The sequence below is a fragment of the Erythrolamprus reginae genome, chromosome 2, assembly GCF_031021105.1.
Source record: "Erythrolamprus reginae isolate rEryReg1 chromosome 2, rEryReg1.hap1, whole genome shotgun sequence".
Lineage (NCBI taxonomy): Eukaryota > Metazoa > Chordata > Lepidosauria > Squamata > Dipsadidae > Erythrolamprus > Erythrolamprus reginae.
This window is the reverse complement of record NC_091951.1, coordinates 85,315,651-85,335,446: the sequence shown is the minus strand read 5'-3', so window position 1 is coordinate 85,335,446 and position 19,796 is coordinate 85,315,651. Positions and strand designations below refer to the sequence as shown.

The 19,796-nt window shown below is 39.2% G+C and overlaps 1 protein-coding gene across 4 annotated transcripts in view; it reads right to left on the bottom strand.

The window, feature by feature from the left end:
* The window catches only part of IQSEC1 (IQ motif and Sec7 domain ArfGEF 1), a 319,130-nt gene that overhangs the window by 267,328 nt on the left and 32,006 nt on the right, over positions 1–19,796 (bottom strand). For all 4 annotated transcript variants that reach the window (XM_070738547.1, XM_070738550.1, XM_070738548.1 and 1 more), the window contains exon 2: positions 2,102–2,131. In XM_070738547.1, the coding sequence (XP_070594648.1) occupies positions 2,102–2,131 (30 nt within the window). The remainder of the gene's footprint in view (positions 1–2,101; positions 2,132–19,796) is intronic.

The following is a 19,796-nucleotide window of genomic DNA, read 5'->3' as shown; positions in this document are numbered from 1 at the left end:
TGCAGATGTATTAAAGCTGAAATTAAAATAATAAATTAAAAGACTATTTAAAATGGGTGTTTTTATACAATGCATATCTTTCATATTTTAATTTTAATTAAAAACAAAACTACATAAAGAAAAATAGGCTCCTCAATTCAGAACAAAAATCCAGAAAAACTACAGAAAAAGTTTAAGTTATTTTTAGTTCACATCAAAGCAACTGTAGGCATTTTTTCCCCAAACAAACGCACTTATTTGGGATCATGGATCATATAGAGGAAGACAGTCTCTGAAGTAACCTGCATCCAGTTGTAGGCAGCTTGAATAATAATGAACAGTGCTTGCATTTTGACAGGCAGTTTAGTATAGGGGTTAAGGCATCAGTTAGAAACTGGGAGACCCTGACTTTTAGACTCTAACACAGCTGTGTGACTTTGGGCCAGTTACTTTCTCTCAACTCTAAGAACGCAGTGGCAAATCACTTCTGAAATACTGCCAAGAAAATGAAGCAATGACTTAAACACACAGAGAACAAAATGAACACAGAAAAAAATCCCTTGCATTTCACCAACATACAAAGTAGTATCAATGCAGTTCAGTGCTTTTAGTTGTGATACTATTTTTGAGTTCTTCCACAAATCACCATATCAGATAATAGGTATAATGCTCAACATACAGTACAGCAATAGTCAGATCTGAAATCCCAAGCAAGTGTATCAGAGATTTTCTTTTATCAAGGAAAAAAGCAAAGTGAATATAAGGTGTAAATTTGTAAAACTTGAGTCATCCAGACACAATTTTTGCTTCTTCCAAGAGACTGGAACCATGTTTGAAACAGGGAGACATGTCACCTTTCTTCTATTATAATGCCTTACAATAATCAATTCTGGCATTTCTGGATTCAATTGCTTTTTATTATTTACCTTCACACTCATTACTTTCTGAACACACTCAAGAGAACCACATAGTTACTTAATTATTACTTCCCTCCTGCTAAAACCAACTCTAAGTCCATGTTGAAAAGCACTGGGGACAAAATGGAATCCTACTTTTGACTATATACAGTAATAGCTTCAAAGAACAGTCAATAAAATTTGAACTATATTTTGGAGATAAGAATATTCACTGTAAACCAGTGTTTTCCCATTTTTTCCCAGGGAATGTAGAAAATCTGCAAAGTAATAATAAAATAAAATTGGACCACACCTACCTCAAGGTAGATTGTTAAACATTCTAAAAAAATCTTATATGAAATTTGTTTAATGCACAAGAGCAACCAAAAAGTGAAAGAATACAAAAATAATGATGGGTGTTCTTTTAACTACTAAACTGAAAAAATGACTCATAAAGCTGGTTATTCAGCTTCTGATAGTAATAAGTTATATTAAAATGTTTTTTACAGCTATGAAAGAAGCATAATCTTTGATGACACATTCAAATCTTCAAGCATTTGTATCATGAATATGCAGAAATATATTTAAAGTACTGCTGTATCCTCAAACATTGCATAAATAAAGAATAAAGAATAAAATAACACTTTTTCTAAATTATGTTTCTAATCTCAACTTTGCTTAAAGATACAGTGGTACCTCTACCTACAAATGCCTCTACTTATGAACTTTTCTACATAAGAACTGGGTGTTCAAGATTTTTTTGCCTCTTCTCAAGAACCATTTTCTACTTACAAACCTGAGCCTCTGAAACTGTAACCGGAAAAGGCAGGGAGAAGCCTCCGTGGGGCCTCTCTAGGAATCTCCTGGGAGGAAACTGGGCTAGAAAAGGCGGGAAAAAGCTTGCGTGGGGCTTCTCCATGAATCTCCTGGGAGGAAACAGGGCCTTCACCCTCCCTGTGGTTTCCCCAATTGCATGCATTATTTGCTTTTACATTGATTCCTATGGGAAAAAATTGTTTCCTCTTACAAACTTTTCTACTTAAGAACCTGGTCACGGAACGACTTAAGTTCGTAAGTAGAGGTACCAGTGTACAAATATTTTATATACATTCCCTATTGAAAAGAAAGGAAAAAAAGATAAAATAAAAAAATAATAACTCCAATGCTTGATCTTAGCCAAAAGGCTGAAAAGCAGGATCAGAATGAAAGAAATCTGAGAATCATACCTGATGCTTCTTGAATTTTCACTTTCAGACCTGTAAAATAAATACATAATTTAATATTTATTTAAAAAATGCAGCAGATTCATATCTACATGCTAATTTAAAGCAACAACAGTATTTCACTCAAAAGATCAGGGATTTTTTTACATAGTAAAGTTGCAGTGGTGAGAGTGAACAATTAAAATAGATGCTCATTGTGATAAGCTTTAAATTTAAATTTATGCTTTAAAATTTATGCATTTTAAAAACAAATATTACAATTAAATTTGGGATATGTACACTTGGAATGAAATATCTAGATATATTCTGTTCATTTTGTTTTGTTTTAAAATACTGTATATATTCAATAAGACTCCTTTAGCATCAGAATACTAAATACAGTATACTGCTGTCCAACTCAGTAAGTAAAAGCGTAATTTCAGATAGGGTATACATTATGCTGGGCCCTTCACTAAGAACCCCCCTAATGAGTTAGGAATGTAAATTCAAACACACACACCATCTCAGAGTAAAAAGAAAATCAGTTTATCCAAAAATAGTGCTGTAAGCACACACTTTAAACAGAGCCAAATTACTCTCACACAGATAACAGCCCTGGAATGCTGCGAGAGGCAAAAACAAACAGAGCAGATAAAGGCAGCTATGAAAGCGTCCACAAGAATCCACAAGATACTTAACTGTGAAATATCCAAAAAGTCTGTGTAAGTCCTGGAACAGTTCAAACCAAAACAATGGTCTTTCTCCAAATGGATAAACGGCCACATGCACACTCCACAACACCCGTAATTTATCAGCAACCCCATTAACCTAATTGCCTCAGCCATAGGTTTTCTCCCTTATCTTCTATGATACCTGCACAGTTTGTCCCTTCTAGCTATGAGCCTGCGCATACGGGGATCTATCAACCAATCCTCCTCCGAATCTGACGTCTCACTAATGGGGTCATTACCTAATGGGCTGGCTGCATCCATCTCTCTGTCCGATTCCACACCCCCAGTGTCTGAACTTGGCAATGAGTCTTCACTATCAGAAGATGCACCTCGCTTATGAAACCAGGTTGTAATGCCTTGGTCTCTTGAATGACAGCATTTAAGCGGTGATGTGATTGGTATATAAAATCATGCATGGGACAGAAAAGGTGGATAGAGAAAAATTATTTTCTCTATCACAAAAATTAGGACAAGGGGACAGTCCCTAAAGCTCATAGGTAAGAAAGCGAGGACAAATAAAGGGAAATATTCCTTCACCCAGAGGGTCGTTGGTTTATGGAATTCACTTCCAGAAGAGGTCGTGACAGCTGTCAGCCTTGATAGCTTGAAGGCAGGATTAGACAGATTCATGGATGCCAAGTGTATCTGTGGTTATTGAAACAGATGTCCATGTGCCGCCTCTATGTTGGTTGAGGCAGGCAGCATTCCCTTGAGTACCATTTGTTGAGGGTCAAGGGAAAGGAAGGGTTTTGCCTTCTTTTTCTACTCAAGATCCCCATGTGCAATTGGTGGGCCACTGTGTGACACAGAATTTATTTATTAATTTATTTGTTTGTTTGTTTATTTGTTTGTTTGTTTGTATGCCACCCCTCTCCGGAGAGTCGGAGTGGCTCACAAAAAAAAAAAACACAGTACAAATCCAATAGTTAAAAAGCAATTTAAAACCCTTAATATAAAAACAGTCATACATCCCAGACAAAAACCATACATGAAACGGGAACGGCCCAGGGGAATCAATTTCCCTATGCCTGACAGCAGAGGTGGGTTTTAAGGAGTTTGCGAAAGGCAAGGAGGGTGGGGATGGTCCTAATCTCTGGGGGGAGTTGATTCCAGAGAGTTGGGGCCACCACAGAGAAGGCTCTTCCCCTGGGTCCTGCCAGACAACATTGTTTTGTCGACGGGACCCGGAGAAGACCAACTCTGTGGGCCCTAACCGGTCGCTGGAATTCATGCGGCAGAAGGCGGTCCCAGAGATATTCTGGTCCGATGCCATGAAGGGCTTTATAGGTCACAACCAACACTTTGAATTGTGACCGGAAACTGATTGGCAATCAATGCTGGACTTGATGGGCTTTGGCCTGATTCAGCATGGCTCTTCTTATGTTCTTATTTAAACAGATATATAAATATTTGAATTTTAAATATATTATGGTTACTTATGTCATAAAGTTGTCACCTATTTGAAATATTTATAAAACTTCCATGATTTATGTCCTTGCCCATTTTAAAAATCTATGTAATGTTTTTATCTTTTATTTGTACACTATATACAATCTATATAAAAAGTGATGGGTAGTTTCAAAATTGGACAGACGGATGGATGGATGGATGCAGAGACAGACAGACAGACAAAGTAATCTACTTGTTGTGAGGGCTGAGAAAATCCAAAGTCACCCAGATGGCTTTCATGCCTAAAGAGGGATTAGTATTAAGAATCTCCTGGTGTCTAAACTACAAGGCCTAAATGGCTCTCCAACAATACTTTATGGAATACCATAATTAAAGCAATTGTAACCAGCATTCCTCAATTGATGTTGTCCGAGAGGAATGAGATTGCAAGATTGTCCAGGCAGTCCTAGGAATATGAGAAGTATTAAACAGGGAAAGGCAAAATTACAATATTCCAAAATGACTGAATATAGATAAAAGTAACAATATATAAAAGAAATAAAATGATATCATACTATATACAAAAAAACCCTGTCATAAAGTATCTTGGTCATAACTCCAAACAATGAGAGTTACAAAATCTCCCAAGAACCTTTATAACATCTTCTGAAGGCTCTCAGTTCCCACTTGTTGTGAGCCGCCCCGAGTCTTCGGAGAGGGGCGGCATACAAATCCAAATAATAAATAAATAAATAAATAAATTTCCAATAGAACATAGGATATATGTACAGTGATCCCCCGGTTATTGCGTTCCCGATCATTGCGAACGGGCTAATTTGCGATTTTGCAACCCGGAAGTAAAAACACCATCTGCGCATGCGCGCCCTTTTTTCTATGGGCACGCATGCGTAGATGGCGCCGGGCAGATCAGCTGCTGGGTGGCTTCCCTAGGTCTTCCCCCTCTGCCCACCCTTCGCCCGCCCACGCCGTTCATTCTCGCCGCTTCCCAGCTGAGTCCTGAAGCGAATTCACTTCAGGACTCAGCTGGAAAGCGGCGAGAGCGAGTGCGAGCAAACGGCTTGTCCGCCGCCCGCTCGCGCATCGCCCGCCCATGCCGTTCATTCTCGCCGCTTCCCAGCTGAGTCCTGAAGCGAATTCGCTTCAGGACTCAGCTGGAAAGCGGCGAGAGCGAGTCCGAGCGAACGGCTTGTCCGCCGCCCGCTCGCGCATCGCCCGCCCATGCCGTTCATTCTCGCCGCTTTCCAGCTGAGTCCTGAAGCGAATTCGCTTCAGGACTCAGCTGGAAAGCGGTGAGAGCGAGCACCAGCGAACGGCTTGTCCGCCGCCTGCCTGCCCGCTAGCGAGGAGCCAAAGATTGGGGGCGGCGCGGCTGTTTTAAAACGTCGCCGCCAGCATGGGGGGCTTGCCAGCACCCCCCGGGCCCCCAACCTGGGTTTGGGGGGCTGCTAGGAAGCCCCCCATGCCGGCGGCGACGTTTTAAAACAGCCGCGCCGCCCCCAATCTTCGGCTCCTCGCTAGCGCTGCGGAAGTAAAAACACCATCTGCGCATGCGCAGATGGTGTTTTTACTTCCGCAGCGCTACTTCGCGAAAACCCGCTCGTTGCGGGGGGTCCTGGAACGGAACCCTCGCAATGATCGGGGGATCACTGTATTTTAGAATTGAACTGTAGTCTTTGGTATTTCCTAAGCTTGGCTGTTTGCTTGTAATATTTCATTACCTAGACAGGCACCATCATAAATACTATTGAGTGTAGGGTTTGCTGCTTTCTTGTATACATAGCTTGCCCTTCCTCTGTTGGTAGGGATGTGGTTTTCTCCTTGGCAGTACCTTGATTTCTGTTTGATTATCTGGTCTTAATATTTGCTCATCTGGCTGGTGAAATCCTCTAAACTTTTCATTTATTTCCTTTTTTAACTTTTTTATTGACTCTTTTGAATGGTGTATAAATAAAGCACATCACATAGATAAATGTGATTTATCTTCATAACTCACTAACTCCTGGCCCATGGCCCACTACTACCTGTTTGGAAGAAGAAGCAGGCAAGTGCACGCACACAGCTTAACTTGCATGAGCGACTATACATCAATAACATTTTGGAAATATCCAATAAACTATTATAACCACACAGCATTGCCACAGGACACAAATAAACTAAAGTATTTCAAAGCATCTTAAGTTAACCAAAAGATCCAGTAGTCCAAGAAGGAAAAATAGGAGTCATCTGTAACATATAACAAAATTAAAGACTGTAACAGCCATTACGTAGGGCAGAGTGCATCTACGGACATTAACAAGCAGTCCAAAGATACGGTAAAACTTGTTGCTCTCCCAATACATGGACAGATTCAAGCATAGTTGTGACTGGGAAAATAAACATCCTAGATGTTTATTTGCATAAGTGCATAAGTGCACTAGAATGCCTTCTGACCCCTGTCCTATTGTCTCTCCTATATCCCATATGTCTTCTCTTCTGTCCCTATATCTTTCTTCTATTCTCTCATTGATTATTTTATCCTATACTCTCTCTTCTATTCTTTCTCTAATTCTATTTCCTCGAAGGTGTCCTCTATTACCTTCATTGTGTATTATTGTGTATTGGACAAAATAAGTAAATAAATAAAAATAAAAATAAATAGATCAGGTTCAATACAAAATATCAGGGAATTCCCAAAATGTGGCATTCATTCAGATCAATCATCAATAGACACTTGGAGATAAACCATATTTTAATTATATCAAAAGAGAAATTTAAAAAATCAAGATCAGGATATATTCTCTTCAGCAGCCAACATCCAGGTAAACAAGTATTAACACCAGACAATCTACCTGAAAACATTACACTGGTCAAAGTGTATACAAAGGGAAAATACACTCCCACCAACACTGCATGGCAAACCACTGTATATAAACAGTAGGCAAATCTTTCACTCACTAGCACTGATGATGTTACCTAGTCAAACAATGAAACAACTGACAACCAAGCTCAGAAAACACTAAGACTTCACTTTTCCATTTCCTTAATATCAATTATCCAAAAGGAGGTTTTGAACAATAACCTAGAAGGTAAACACAGGTAATTCTGAATCTGAAAATCTGCTTTTCCCTTTTATATTCATACTGCTTCATATAGTATATAAATACCATTCAGCCTAACAGATCTTCTGATACAATGTAATGTATTTAAAACATTTTATTGCATGGTGGACCACTGAAATCTCATTGTATTCTTCAATCTCCCACTTGGAAAGAAGTTCTGTTTCTTTCTTGTTTCTATTCGGCACTAGCAGTCTAAGAAATTCAATTTCTCACCATTTTTCAATTCAAATTTTGTTTTTTGTTTTTTTAAAAATACTTACTGGTTAATTTACAAATGTATGCACTATATTCTTTCAGGGTTAATGTTTCTTAAATGCTGCTCCTTACAAAATAAGCGCACTTCCCAATTCCTTTTAAGCATGATAAAAATAAATCGCAGGGGATAGTGTGAAAGTATACAGTAAAGCTATGCTGGCACATGTAGGTATGAAGGTTGAAGGTGACATCACCTGAATAAAACACTCACTGAATAGCATTTGTTTGAGATCTGAATTAGTCCATTTAGTGAAACAATTCTTCAATCAATGTGGTAGGAGGCTAAGCAACTAGCAGAATTTAATTGAGTTCAAAGCACTGAAGTGAATTGCCAGTACTCATAGCTGTCCATGGTCCTGCTGATACCAATTCAAGCAGATTATTATGTAAGCAATGGGCTGTTTTCTAAACTCTCCTCTTCCTATTTTGTTTTCATCACTTCTGGCAAAACTCTTAAGGTTTTGGCTCAACTTACCAAGTTTGCCTCTTTCCAAAATAATGCAACCATTAAACAGAATGAAGTATAATCTGAATCATACTTTTCCTATTTATTTATTGTCTAATTTGAAGAAGCCCGGAAATTTATACAAAATAAAAAGTAATGTAGTTCATATAAACCAGAACCAATTTATAATTATTATTATTTGCATACTTTAAAGAAAAGGTGACTTAACAAAATATAAGTTAACAAATCATTTACCCCTTTAAGATTATTTTGAAGTAAATATAATGATCTATATAAGTTTTGTTTTTCATTATTCTAGAGCAGACCTTGGCAAGGGGCGGCCCACCCCCTGTTTGTGACCGGCCAGCCCACTATCTGTGACTGGTTTCCTGGAGGAGGAAGCCATGGAGTGGAGGGGGGGGGACAAACGCCTCGAATAAATAAAACAAAAAAGCACCCACCAACAAGGCTCTCTTAGAACCCCACCATTGCGGGGAAAATCGGAGTTGTCCTTTTTAGTCCCGTTTTGCCACAGAAAAGCAACAATCCCTTCTTCCTCATGGCTCTCTCCTCTCTGCAGTGCCGGACAAAAGGCAGCGGGTTGAGAAGGGGGCAGTTGCTGTGGCTCAGGGCGGCACCAGCAGCAGCCCAACTGCGGCGGGAACAGGCTGGACAGCCAAGATGGGGGGGGGAACAACAGCCCAGAGGATAAGATGCAAGGGTAGAGGGCTGCTGTGGGAGGTGGTGGTGGGCTGATACAGAGGGGAGGAAGGTGGTCGGGTGGCTTCATGCCATATTGGGTTTTATTATGCCATAAGTGAGTGTTATTGTGACAATGTGGGGGCGGGGTCAGCCGGAAGTGGGGGTGTGGGCTGCTGGGAAGGGGCAGCGCGAGTGAGGAAGTGAAGGGAGGAGGAGGAGGAGAGCGGAAGGGCAAATAAATAAATAAGGAACAGGGGGAGGTTTGCACTCTTTGTGTGTGTGTGTGTATGGGGGGGGGGGGGGTAATTTGGGAGAAAGAAAACAAGGAAGAGGGCAGAACTGAGTTAATTATATTAGTCTAGCCCTCTAAAACCATCCCAATTTCTCGTGCGGCCCCATGGCAAAATTAATTGCCCACCCCTGTTCTAGAGACATAATAACAAAGCTATACATAAGCTGGATGATCAACATCCATGTCTTCTTGGTTTAAAATATCACACTTTGGAGTCAGTTGCCTTGTATATTTCACTTAATGAGGGTCAAAGTTTTATTTGGATTTTATTAAAATATGTACTATCCAACATTTTACCTAGAAAAATGCAATTTTCTAATTGTACTACTGAAGCAATATAAAAGCACATTAAACTAAATGAACACAATATTTTTTGGTCTTCCTGGAACTAGTTGGGTTCCTATACAGCTGTTCCGGTATGGGAACAGCTTGACTTCACCATCGTGGAGTAATCACCATTTGAGAGGGCCAAAATGGTAGTTGTATATTTTGGAAAGTCCAGGAGTAATAATAATATGAATCTGGTTGACTGAAAAGAAGGCGATGAGGGATTCAAGTAAAAAGAGCAACAAATATGATTAGGGGACTGGCGCCTAAAACATATAAACAACTGTTGCTAGAACTGGGTATGGCTAGTTGAAGGACTGGGGTTACATGACAGCAGTGCTCCAAAAAGGTTTACCACAAAGAAGAAGGAATCAACCTATTCTCCAAAGCACCTGAAGGCAGGACAAGAAGAAATGGATGGAAACTAATCAAGGAAACAATCTAGAACTAGGGAGAAATTTCCTGACAGTTAGAACAATTAATCGGTCAAATTAATCAATTTGTTTCCAAAAGTTGTGAATGCTCCAACACTGAAAGTTTTAAAGAGATTGAACAATAATTTGTCTGAAATGATATAGGGCAAGAGTAGGCAATGTTGGCTCTTCTATGACTTGTGGACTTCAACTCCCAGAATTCCCAAGCCAATCATGCTAGCTCAGGAAATCTAGGAGTTGAAGTCCACATGTCATAGAAGAGCCAACTTTGCCTACCCCTGGTATAGGGCTTCCTGCCTGAGCAGGGGTTAGACTTGAAGACCTCCAATGTCCCTTCCAACTCTATCAGTCTGTTAAGGAGTCAAGTTTAATAAATAAACAGTGAAGGAATGCTACTTCAATATTGTTGAGTATAGTAATAGAACTTTGAAGTTCTATTATTGTCCAAGTTCCTGTCTATCCAATTTCACATTAAACAAAATCAAGGCTAGATTTCTTTGTGCTTCTCTGGTATGCTTGCTTCAACATGTGGACTGTGTAATCTCATCTCCAAGCCCCTTCTTAAAGGCTTATTCTTTCCCTTCATACTGTACTTCCCCAAACTCAGCTCTAAATTCTGTTACACTAGGATAGCATGCTAAAAACTTGCATTGCTGTGATTCCAAGGAGATCCCAATATTTGATATTTCACATTTTTGATATCTGGAATTAACATTGAAGTATAAATGGAAACGCACTAAATTGCTGACTTTGACCAATAACTTCCTCTCTTATATCAAGAGTTGCACTTGTGGAATGATGACATCATTAAAAGGCACACAATACCATAGAGGAATTAATCAGTACCTGTCCCTGAACTTCAGGGGAAGTGCAAACTCATAATTAATGTCCTGGGAGTAAGATAAGGCAGAGATGTAATGGAAAATGTTCTAAGATAAGAAAAAATTAGTGGAGTTGAAGAGAGAAAGAAAAATGGTTTATAAGGGGGGAGAGAAGTTTCTTCTATTTTTAAATTTTATTCCTAGAAGTATCTCAGCGGCTGATTAAAATGGAACTTCTAAAATAACTTATGGGGAAACCCTTTGTTCATTAATCTTCATAAGATATGTTTACTATAAATAAGTTACTCCAACTGTTGTAACAGAAAAAGAAAGGAAAAGGAATCACATAAATAATATCTCATATGAGTACAGTATCTCTATTCTGGAAGTATGATTTGTCATGGCAACTAAGATGAATTTAAAACATTGCTCATAAAGTATAGCTAAAGAAACATGAAAACCCCTCCAGTTCAGGAATATACCATTCCTGAATTGGATTCAGATTACCTGACTGTTGGCCAGTTTTTTATATGTTGGATGATATATACCAGTGATGGCGAAACTTTTTTTTCTTGGTGCATGTGTGTACATGCTATTGCGCATGTGTGAATGCCTACACCCCAAAACAATGCCTGGGGACGGAGAAAACACCTTCCCTCACCCCCCGAAGGCCCTCTGGAAGCAGGAAACGGCCTGTTTCCCAACTTCTGGTGGGCCCAGTATGCTCATGTTTTGCCCTCTGCAGGCTCCAAAGGCTTCTCTGGAGCCGGGGGATGGTGAAAATGCCCTTCCCACTCCCCCTTTGCCCAGAGGCTCTCTGGAAGCCAAAAACATCCTTCCAGAGTCTCTGTGCAAACCAAAAATCAGCTGGCCGGCACACACATGAACGTTGGAGCTGAGCTAAGGCAACAGCTCATGTGCCATCAGATATCGCTCCACATGCCACCTGTGGCACCCATGTCATAGGTTTGCCATCATTGATATATACTGTCAACTGCACTTATTAATACAGTTAACCGATGTACAGTACATCAGATCTGATTCAGAAGAGGTACTTCAGAACTCACAAAAATATCCCCACCTGTCTACAGCTGAAGAGGGCAGTAGTGTCTGTTTACCAAATGACCTCTTCCAAATGGTTTTGGTAATACTATAGAACATTGATTTTACAACATTTTAGAATATTAGACATAAGTAATATTATCAGATAAGCTCAGCCATGATACCTGTTCAGTAAGGCCATGATTACTATACAAATTAGATTAGATTATTATTAGAGTTGGAAGGAATTTGTAGGTCATCTAGTCCAACCCCCCACTCTAGCAGGAGTACCAAAACCATTTAGGACAAATAGCAGTCCAATCTCCCTTTGAAAATGTTGAGTGTTGGAGTACTCACAACCTCCACTGGCCAAGTTGTTCTACTGGTTGATCGCTCTCAACCATTTGCAATAATCCAAAATACATTTTATCGAACTACATTTGGAAATTAATGTAGCATTTAAACGCCCACTAAATGGTCATCTCCTAAAGCTAATGATTATGCAGGGATTTGTTTTAGACTCAATTTGTGGATTTCTTAATGAAGACTTTAAAGCCATCATTTATTATTTTATTTATTTATTATTTAGATTTGTATGCCGCCCCTCTCCGAAGACTCATGTCCTTTGCAAAGATCATGTGGCCATTTTGAAAGTTTTCCTCAACCAAGTGTATGGTTACATGCACAAATAACCCTTCTACTGGGATTTCAACTGAAGCAAGGTGGCTGTAGTTTGTAGAGAGAGCCAAGGGCAACTTTCAAAGCAGCTTGCCCCTGCCCTTTGGAACACTGTCTCCCACTTTCAGAGAGGAAATGGGTCCGCATTCTCCTGATCTTCCATAAACGCCTGAAGACTGGCTTTGTTTATTTGTTTATGGCTCACATAAAAACATGCAGCTACTGGGCTGGCTATTACTCTGAACCCTCTCTTTCATTTTTTAATCTTGAACTTTAATTATATTATGTGTTTTAATTGTTTTATTATAATATTATATACAATATTATAATTTTATTTTAAATTTTAATTATACAATTTAATTTTTTTTACAAATATGTATAAATTTTATCCTCTTATTCGACACAAAAATATGTAACCCTTCCCTGGTGCAGAGCTGAAGGGATTGGATACTGTAGCCTAGAGGATAATTATCTGCCTTACAAGGCAAAGGTTGCAGGTTCAAGTCCCAGTAGGTATGGCTAGCTGATGAGGACAAAATAAGGCCGAAATAGATCTATCCTAGGCCCAACCCAGGACCATTTCAAGGCAGTTAATTTATTCATAGCCGACAACTATATTCTGTATGTATCAAATGTTTTTTAGCTGGAATTTTAAAATTAAGGGAGACTAGGATGGTCCCATTTCGGCCTTGTTCTGGCCTCATCAGCTAGCCACACCCTTCCTTACTGGGATTCGATCTGGTAGCCTCTGTCTTGTAAGGCAGAGAATTAGCAGTTGAGCCATCAGACCTGATCCCTTCCAGCTCTGTACCAGGGAGGGGCTATATGTTTTTTTATGTCGGATCACCCTTGTACATTGAAGGAACGTCACAGCTCCTTTTTGCCTCTAGGCCCAACCCAGGACCATTTCAAGGCAGTTAATTTATTCATAGCTGACAACTATATTCTGTATGTATCAAATGTTTTTTAGCTGGAATTTTAAAATTAAGGGAGACTAGGATGGTCCCATTTTGGCCTTGTTCTGGCCTCATCAGCTAGCCACACCCTTCCTTACTGGGATTCGATCTGGTAGCCTCTGCCTTGTAAGGCAGAGAATTAACAGTTGAGCCATCAGACCTGATCCCTTCCAGCTCTGTACCAGGGAGGGGCTATATGTTTTTTTATGTCAGATCACCCTGGTATATTGAAGGAACGTCACAGCTCCTTTTTGCCTCTAGGCCCAACCCAGGACCATTTCAAGGCAGTTAATTTATTCATAGCCGACAACTATATTCTGTATGTATCAAATGTTTTTTAGCTGGAATTTTAAAATTAAGGGAGACTAGGATGGTCCCATTTCGGCCTTGTTCTGGCCTCATCAGCTAGCCACACCCTTCCTTACTGGGATTCAGAGCTGGAAGGGATCAGGTCTGATGGCTCAACTGCTAATTCTCTGCCTTACAAGGCAGAGGCTACCAGATCGAATCCCAGTCTACAAAAACATCTCTCTCTCTCTCAATGTATGTATATTAATATTAATGTTTTTATGTTTATTTGTATATTACACAGAGTCACTCTATGAAGGAGATGGACATTTTTTAAATATAATAAATAAGGAAACTTCCTGAGCATCATAAAGGAGACAATGGTTCTAATATCTCATAGAGGTGCTTTATACACATTTCTCTTACACACACACAAAAACAGTATCTATCTATCCAAACACACAATTCATATGAAATAGAACGACAAGTTTCATTGTTACAATATTGAATTTATAGCTGAGGCAAATAAAATTGTGGCTGACCAACCCATGCACAATCTATAAAAACCAAACAATGTTTGAAATGTCAAGTTCCAAACAAGCTATTTAGAATTCCAGGGTAGGCTTTCATAACTGGTATCAGTGAAGCAGAGATGAGCTTTTGAGCAGTGATTTCATTTACTTTTATCCTGAGGTTTCGTTGGCAATTGTGCTACCTGTGAGCAGCTGACAGATACACCACAAAGCAAATTACTCTCACACCAAAGATGTTAGCCACAACTGCTAGATAAATGTCAGGACAAACCAAACCAAACCAACCATTACACCAAGGCCATTTAGCCCAAAATGCAATCACTGCTTTATTTAGAATTTTCATTTTAGGGTAGAATAGAATAACAGAGTTGGAATGGACATTGGAGGTCTTCTAGTCTGAACCCCTGCCTAGCAATGTGAAATCCAAATTTCCAGTAAGTGAAATCTATCTTTTGCTATTCTCTCACGTTAGAGCTGAGTTATGATGAAAATGATATTAAAAACTCCCACTCCAAACTCATAAAATTCATGGCAATCAACCTTCTATTCTCCCTTTATATCTTAGAATGTTATTAAAAATCAATACTTGAAATAAACGTTTTGAGAAACATTCTGAGTGGGAATGTATCTCAATCCACCTAATAAGCTGGGCAGCAAGACCATAAATTGCTTACGTTAAGAGACAATTCATCATGATTACATAAACTTTTCCCTTTCTATAGAAATGACTTTTCCCCATTTCCAGAAATGGCATAAATTTTATTTGCTGGCCTATGTTGACAATTTGCTACAATCTAGTTGTCATAGAACCACATGGCAAGAAGAACGTACTGGTTTTTCTTTTATAGAAACATATCAGTGATACATTCAGTACATAATAATTATCACCAACTGCCATAGAAGCTACTTCTATTGCCATAGAAGCTACTTCTATATATTTCTTAACCCACTCTTGCCCAATTTTCTAGCACCTAGTTTTTGCTTTGCCACTTCTCAATTCTTCCATCTCTTTGGAGATCCCACCTTGGTCTTCAATTGCTATAAGCTTCTCCCATTTTCTTTGTCTTCTTTGACCATGGATCACTTGGTTCCTGGCACTCTTAGTCACTGCTTCCTCTCTTCCACATTTTGTCCAGTTGCCTTTTACTCCAACATTTATTTATTTAATTTATTAGATTTGTATGCCACCCCTCTCCAAAGACTTGGGGCGGCTAACAACAATATAAAAAGACAATGTAGACAAATCTAATATTAAAAATAATCTTAAAAACCCCAATTTAAAGAACCACTCATGCATACAGCATACCATGTATAAATTCTATAAGCCTAGGGGGAAGGGAAATTTCAATTCCCCCATGCCTGACGACAGAGGTGGGTTTTAAGGAGCTTGCGAAAGGCAAGGAGGGTGGGGGCAACTTTGATATCCGGGGGGAGCTGGTTCCAGAGGGTCGGGGCCACCACAGAGAAGGCTCTTCTCCTGGGTCCCGGCAAATGACATTGCTTAGTCGACGGAACCTGGAGAAGGCCAACTCTGTGGGACCTAACCGGTCGCTGGGATTCGTGCGGCAGAAGGTGGTCCCGGAAATATTCTGGTCCGATGCCATGAAGGGCTTTATAGGTCATAACCAACACTTTGAATTGTGACCGGAAATTGATCGGCAACCTATGCAGACTGCGGAGTATTGGTGTAACATGGGCATACCTTGGGAAGCCCATGATTGCTCTCGCAGCTGCATTCTGCACGATCTGAAGTTTCCGAACACTTTTCAAAGGTAGCCCCATGTAGAAAGTATTACAGTAGTCGAACCTCGAGGTGATGAGGGCATGAGTGACTGTGAGCAGTGAGTCCCGGTCCAGTTAGGCAACTGGTGCACCAGGCGAACGTGGGCAAACGCTCCCCTTGCCACAGCTGAAAGATGTTTGTCTAATGTGAGCTGTGGATCGAGGAGGACGCCCAAGTTGCGGACCCTCTCTGAGGGGGTCAATAATTCCCCCCCCCAGGGTTATGGACGGACAGTTGGAATTGTCCTTGGGAGGCAGAACCCACAGCCACTCCGTCTTATCCGGGTTGAGTTTGAGTCTGTTGACACCCATCCAGACCCCAACAGCCTCCAGGCACCGGCACATCACTTCCACATGATCTTTCTAAATGAGCAACTTTGTCAGATCCACCAGTTTCAACTTGGCACCTTGCCAGCATTCTGTCATCAATTGGGAAAGGGATGGGGGAACAAATGGGAAATAAAGTTGTATACCTTTATTATGAAAAACTTGGAAAAGGGAATTGACCATTGAAGCAGGGCAGAAGTTAAGGTTTTGGAAACTTTAAGGCTGTTTGCTCCAAGTGTGGAATTTCACCAACCCAAACATCTTATCCTCACTGGATTAGCTATGCATGGATGGACCACAGGCTTGGAGAAACCAGGGGTCTTAGTTCTTAGTATTGGTGTGAGAAATTTTAGATTCCAATTGATTCTATTGAAATTAGCATCTCTTAATAAAAGTGCTATTTCACTTCAAACAAATGGAGTCAAAAGAGATCAGACTGTGGCAGGTTTCTTTTTATACTTTATTCCTCCAAAGTCTATATAACAGCTTGCAAGTGATTCTAATGAGATTAGACTTTTTTCTCCTTTTTTTTCTTTCTAACTGCCTATCTTTCTAAACTGCACACCTGGCATTCAGATCAGCAGAGACAAAGAGGGAGAAAACCTTTGATCTTGACTTTTGCACAGAACAATCTCTTGTTTCAGGGTAATTTATCCTTCCACAGACATAATGACGTAATGCATTGATAATCCATGGACAATGGATACAGAGCTCAATATTAAACAATATTTTACAATTTATTCTCCAACTCTCATGAAAGAATTTTTAGGCTTTTGCAAACAATAGTTTATTTTGCTAAAAGAATTACCACACAGAAAACAGCAATAAAAATTCATTCTAACTAAATTAATATTCTGACTAAAACTAGAATACTTAATTATACAGAATAAGTAAAGACATTTAAAAATGCAAACACATATTTTCTACGAGATCAAACAGCCTCATATGTAAGTATATGACAAACTGATTTTATAATTTTATAACTTCATATCAGCACATCTGGTCAGAGTTGAAAAAGATACTCCAGGGCAAAAGACTTGTTTAATGAACTTCTATACACATATCTTCAAAGAATGCCCTTATTTATTTTGCAAATCTAATGAAACTCCAAAAGTAATCTTCCAGTTCAGATGATTGTAAACTATTCATCTGCTGATAAACAGTAGCATCAATAACAATTTAGGAGACTAGGCTACGAAACAGAAAGTTTCCAATTCACCTCTACCATATATTCACTAGGTAAACTAGGGCTAAGTTCAGTTATTGCAAGTAGCACAGCAAAATGATTGACATCAAACATCTTAAAGCAGGTTAAAAAAAATTACCACTAAAGATGTCTCATCCACATTTAAAACCACAAAGAATTACCAGTATATTGGATATTGTTGCCCATTGAATCTCCTTTCAATACCTATTAGATGAATTATGTTATTGTATTATATTACATGGAGTCCTCAATTTACAACTATTTATTTAGTGACTGCTTAAAGTATGACTGTTGAAAAAGGTTATTTATGATCAGTCATTCACTTACATCCAATGCAGAAACTACATGAGTGTGTGATCAGCATTTGGGCTCTTGGCAACCATCAAGTATTTACAATTGCAACATCCTTTTAATTGCCTTTTGGGACCTTCCCAGCCAGTTTCTAAAAAGCAAAGTCAGTAAGGGAAGCATGATTTGTTTAATAGCCACAGGATTCACTTAATGACTGTGTTGATTCACTTAAAAGCAAAAAGACAATAAAATTAGGTGTGACTCACTCAATGATCATCTCACTTAATAACAAATGTTCCAGTCCCCGCTACAGTCAGAAATCAAGAATTACATATACTACACACACTTTTCAAAATATACATTAAAGTAACCATTAATGTGACGATTATGATGATCTATGGCAGTGATGGTGAACCTTTTTTCCCTCAGGTGCCAAAAGAGCATGTAGGTGGGCTATCGCACATGCTCGAGTGTCCACACCAATACTCCAATGCCTGGGAAGGGCAAAAACAGCTTCCCCTGCCTCCCGGGGGCCCTCTGGAGACTGGAAATGTTCTATTTCCCAACTTCTGGTGGGCCCAGTAGGCTTGTATTTCACCCTCTCCAGGCTCCAAATGCTTCCTTGGAGCCGCAGGAGGGTAAAAACACCCTTCCCCATCCCCCTGGAGGCTCTCTGGAAGCCAAAAACGCCCTCCCAGAGCCTCTGTGCAAGCAAAAAATCAGCTGGCTGGCACACACATGCATGTAGGAGCTGAGCTAGGGCAACGGTTCACGTGACAGCAGATATGGCTCCGCATGCCACCTGTGGCACCTGTGCGATAGGTTCGCCATCACTGAACTATGGGAATCAGGACAGGAACAGATAAATATGTGAATATGTAAAGTTATTTTTGGTGCCTTTAATTTCTTTGACAACAAATACTTTTTCCTCAGTTTTGCCAACCGCTCATTCAGACATGGAAGTGTGGAATGGTTTCAGTCTAATTTTTTTCCCTTTCAAATTATCTTTATTTCCATTATAGCTTTCATGATATTTACTTTTTCCCTTTGAAATTATTTAATCCTCAACATAAATAAATAAATCATCAAGCCTATCCTACTACAACTATCTTGGTCTTTGACTTCCTCTTTTTGTGCAACAAAGTAGATAGAAGCACATTCTTATGCATCTGCTTTTTTGACAAGCAATAATTCCTTACCACATAGTATTTGTTCCCTTCAGATTCTGCACATTTTAAAACTCCTCCATCAATTACTCCATCCTTAGTAAACACTCTTCCAAGGGTAGAATCAGTTTATTCTAGTTTTCACTAAGAACCATTACAAAGTACCTATAACACACTGACTTTAGACTTTGCTGGGGATCAACAATTACCTACAGCTAGATTTATTCAAGAACTGAATTTTTGTTTGATATTACTGACATTTGTAAACTGTACTGCATTCCTTCATGGTTATTATTATTTCAATTGCAAGGTGATGTGCAGTTTATTCAGTTAAAGTGATGATAATAATGGGCAAAAATATGGTGCAGCACAAATATACTGTACGATAGAGCATGAATTCTTTTTTGCTTGACTTTGCTTTTTCTCATAAAACTAAATTCTATACTTAGGCACACAGATTTGTGTCCTTGCTTTCATACTTACATTGTTTATTCTTTCAACCTTATTCTTTACTAGAGCAGTATCAATAGATACGTTCAATGCTAAAGCATTTATAGATTATATATATATTATATAGAAAAATATTGAAGTAGTTGAAGTTTTGCCAAAGTGAAGCTTTTAAATCCATATTTTCAAAACAGATAAATGGTTATAATTTAAGATTTCATTTCATCAGCTTTAGATGTGAACTCTAAATGAACATCCAAATTGCTGAAGTTGCACTAATTCAGCCATAGTTTCTTCTTTCAATGATAGTATTACTACCTGCCTTTTTCTGAGAGTCAGATGACAGACAGAGGTATGTGTGTGTGTGCATGTGTGTGTGTATGAGAGAGACACTAATTATGCCCTCCACTCTGTATCAACTCTTATTGATTGCACAAATAGTTTTTCTCCAGCATGATCTCTATGCAGTCTAGTCTGAAAGAGTAGTA